The sequence below is a fragment of the Mandrillus leucophaeus genome, unplaced genomic scaffold, assembly GCF_000951045.1.
Source record: "Mandrillus leucophaeus isolate KB7577 unplaced genomic scaffold, Mleu.le_1.0 Scaffold30, whole genome shotgun sequence".
Lineage (NCBI taxonomy): Eukaryota > Metazoa > Chordata > Mammalia > Primates > Cercopithecidae > Mandrillus > Mandrillus leucophaeus.
In genome coordinates, this window is record NW_012103143.1 from 3,764,929 (window position 1) to 3,768,938 (window position 4,010).

A 4,010-nucleotide genomic window follows, 5' to 3' on the forward strand; every position below is an offset into this window, starting at 1 on the left:
TGCAGCTTCGAGGAGGGCTCAGCTGAAATTCCGACGGGCAAACACCAAAATAAAACGTGGCTGGCCCTCCGAGGTGCCTGCGGCTTCTCAGTTCCGCAGACGTGCTTACGTTTTCCATGAAATCACAGGGCTGGTCTCAGGAGGTGCTGAGAGTGCCCAGCTGAATGAGGAGCAGTGACCGGTCCCCTGGCCCCCCGGTGAGTCACTCCATGGAGACTGCTTGGAAATGTGGGAGCCCAGGAGCCCCTCACTGCAGTCAAATTCCCTGGGAGGCTGCAGCTCCCAGATAAATGAATTCGCCTCCCCTTGATTTCCAGGCCCAGATGCTGCTGGCTTTGCTCACCTAAATTTTGAGGGGAGGGGGGCCTTTAATAGAATATACACAAAATAACTGAGTAAACTTTTTATTTATTTATTTTTTTGAGACGGATTTTCAATCTTTTTGCCCAGGCTGGAGTGCAGTGGCGGGATCTCTGCTCACTGCAACCTCCGCCTCCCAGGTTCAAGCGATTCTCCTGCCTCAGCCTCCCTAAGTAGCTGGGATTACAGGCGCGCGCCACCATGCCCAGCTAATTTTTTGTATTTTTAGTAGAAATGAGGCTTCACCACGTTAGCCAAGCTGGTCTCGAATTCCTGACCTCAGGTGATCCGCCAGCCTCAGCCTCCCAAAGTGCTAGGATGACAGGCGTGAGTCGCCACACTCCTGGAGGAAACTTTTTTTTTTAAAAAAAGCAAGCAGAGCCAGGTGTGGTGGCTCACGTCTGTCATCCCAGTGCTTTGGGAGGCCAAGGTGGGTGGATCACTTGAAGTCAGGAGTTCGAGACCAGCCTGACCAACATAGTGAAACCCTGTCTCTGTTAAACATACAAGAATTAGCTGAGCATAGTGGCATGCGCCTGTGGTCCTAGTTATTTGGGAGGCTGAGGCACGAGAATCACTTGAACCCCAGAGGCAGAGGTTGCTGTGAGCCGAGATGACAGTGCTGCCTGTCAGCGTGGGCAACAGAGTAAGATTCCGTAAAAAAAAAAAAAAAAAAAGCAAGCAGAAAGGGCTCCCACGGATAAAGCAATGCCACTTCAAATTCTACTAAAGAGATGGCACCATGCTCCAAAGACAGCAAACTGCCAAGTGACTCGGGTGTGTGTGTCTTACGCCTGGCTCTGGACTGCCTCCTCCACGTTCCCACCTTGGGAAGCCAATCTCTGGACAAGTGCTCCTCAGTGCCTCAGCTGGGCCCCAGCATCAGGGCAACAATACGTAGCAGCTGTGAACCCTCCAGAGCGATAGGAGCAGAAGCCTAGTGGGTGTACGAGGCCTAGGAGCCAGCCTCGCGTGGGGGCGCCCCCCCTGCAAAGCCACTCTGGGGCTGTGAGCTCGAGACTGCATCGCCTCCCTCTTACTGACCCCGTGATGGCATCAGGCCTAGTGTCTAGGGAGTCCCTTGCCCACTTTAAATCCTGGCGAGTCATTCAACAAATGTTGGCTGCACTTCTGTGGGTGCACGTTTGGCTCCAGGCATTGCGGACACAGCAGATATGCCACCATGCGCACCGTGGGGAAGCTGACATCCCAGGGGAGAAGCAGACAAAGAGCTAGGAATTACCTGTAGGGTGAGGATTACGGAAGAGGAAGAGAGGGTTCTACAGGTAGAGTCTGATGGAGGCCAGTAGCCACTGACCTAGTCTAAGGGCCAGGGAGGTGTCCTCCAAGAAGTGACATCTGGTCGACCTAGAGCTGGGCTTGAGCAGTCAGAGTGCTTCCGGGCAGGAAGCACAGCATGGGCAAAGGCCTGGAGGAGACACGGGCAGCCTTGCTGAGGGAACCCCAGGCAGCAGCCCTGGGGGCTGAATCCAAGAGGCTGCAAGCTAGCAGGGCTTTAAAAAGGCTGGCTCGGCTGGGCTTGGGTGGGGGCTCAGTCAGCTTTGTGTTAAAAGCAGAGCTTTCTGGTTGCGGCAAGCACCTCCCAGGCGACCAGAGGTATGAGTCGCTGGCAAAAATTCTTCTTGAAACTAGCCACTGGTGCCAAGAAATGGAGAATCACGTTATGTACATCAACCAGAAAGATAGCAGAGACTCGGGTACAATGAGCCACAGGGAAGTGAACCTGGTAGTTCAGGGCAAGCCGTTTTAAGAGGCTCACAGACAACCTGGGAGCAGGATCTGGACGCGCTTGTGAATTTCTCCTCTCATCTTTTCCTGTAGTCCCACCCATCCCAGTTGGCCAGCATGACTTTTTGGTAACTCATTTTCACAGAATCTTTCCAAAGCAGACAACGTTTCCATGAGAACACCAGCTGTGTCTTGGAGGTTTGTATTTCATCGGTGAGTTTTAGGATTCACTGAATTTCCTGGTCGCTGTTACGAGTACAGTGGGCCCGGGCCGAATTGGGAACAAATCAGGCCGACTGCTGCAGGCCCAGGAATGAGGGTGAGCATCTGGGCCCTGGCCTTTAGTGGCCAAGGACGTGGGCCAGCGCGTCAGCAGGAGTGAGGGTCATTAGGCTGGTGAGCCTGTGTGGCAGAAGGTCAACGGAGTCTCAGTTGCCTGACAGAGGCCGCTCCGGGTGCTGTACAACATTGTGAGCTGGTTTGCTGCATTTCTAGAAGCAACCACATGGCCTCCTTGGTGGGAGACCTCTGAGGAGCTCCACTTTGCTCATCGCTTGCTGTGTGACCATAGGCAAGTTACTCACCTTCTCTGAGCCTCACTTCCTCCTTCCCTTGCAGTGAGGCCTCAACAAGAATGTGGACAAGGGAGGCAGAGTCCTGTGCATGGGCTGGTGGCATGATCTGATCTCTATCTACCTGGCACCTTTTGGAGCCGGTGAGCATTTGTGGGCAGCAGGTCCTGCCCTGGGTCACAGCAGTGGGGCCCCCCAGGACCCATGGGGATCCCTCTTCTGCACAGATGTGTGTGCTTTGAATTGGGGGTGAGCAGCCTCTTTGATATCCTCTGTCTCGCCCCCGGCCCCTAATTGTACAACTCTACTTCCCAGGACGCAGGGCCTGGGCGGAGGCGGGAGGGGCCTAGGACAGCCATCAAGTCAGCCTGTTGTCGGGGGTGCGGGGGCCGGAGCCAGAGGATGTTTGGTTTCCCACGAGCCATTGTAGTCCCAGGGGAAGGGGCTGTTGGGCTCTGGGGATGTGGACACGCCAGAAGCAGTGACCGTGGCACCCCGAAGGGGCCCACACTCCGTCCATCTTGATCACCCAGGCCAGGAATGTGGTGGCAGAAAGGTTCCTGAGATGAAGGCCCTGATAGGTCCTGGGGCGGGGGCGGGGGGGGGGTCTTCCTCTTACAAAGGATGTGGGTCACGGTGAGTGGTCTTGCCACAATGTGGGAGGACAGGCAACTCGAGGTGACTCCTGAGAGATGCTCCTGAGGCAATCCGATCCCATTGCTGCCTCCTTCACCCTCCATGGCTCCCCGGTGCTGGATTAGAAGGTCTGATGGCTTTGGCTGGACTCTGGCTGCCTCTGCACAGTGCCCCACCCACCAGGACCATCTGGTCACGCTCCACTCCTCAGATTCCATTTCTTCTATGCACCCCCTGCAAAGGCTGTCCCCACCTTCTCTGATGCCACCATTTCAAAGGCATCTCACCTTTGAAAAGCTGCCTGGCTCTCGTGCTCCAGGGCCCAGCAGGGCCACCCCCATCAGCGCCACCCCCATCAGCGCTCTACTCCAGCAGGCAATAACTGCTGGTCTGTGGTCTGCTTCTGCCATGACATCCCAGCTCTTCAGTGTAGGGCCTGCCTGGCACAGCCAAGGCCTCCATACATGTTTATTTGCAGAATTGATAGATGGATGAATGAATCATCCTGCAAATATAACTTTTTCCCACTTAATAAATATACTCTGCCGTTTTCCCACAATATTACATGATCTTTGTAAACATTGTGACTTCTGTTAAGAGGGCGGATATCATAGGCCGTGGCTTATTTAACCACTCTGCTCTGTTTCTAATATTAGATGGTTTCCAAGTTTATTTCTGTTATAAACAATGCTG

General features: G+C 54.3%; 1 protein-coding gene across 1 annotated transcript in view; it reads right to left on the minus strand.

Moving 5' to 3' along the window:
• FGF4 (fibroblast growth factor 4) overlaps positions 1-3,673 on the minus strand; it is a 22,843-nt gene extending 19,170 nt beyond the window's left edge. The window contains exons 1-3 of the mRNA XM_011987088.1: positions 3,605-3,673; positions 3,301-3,433; positions 2,806-2,853 (exon numbers count right to left, since the gene is read on the minus strand). Coding sequence (XP_011842478.1) covers positions 2,806-2,853; positions 3,301-3,433; positions 3,605-3,673 — 250 coding nt within the window. The remainder of the gene's footprint in view (positions 1-2,805; positions 2,854-3,300; positions 3,434-3,604) is intronic.
• Between the last annotated feature and the right edge of the window lie 337 nt (positions 3,674-4,010).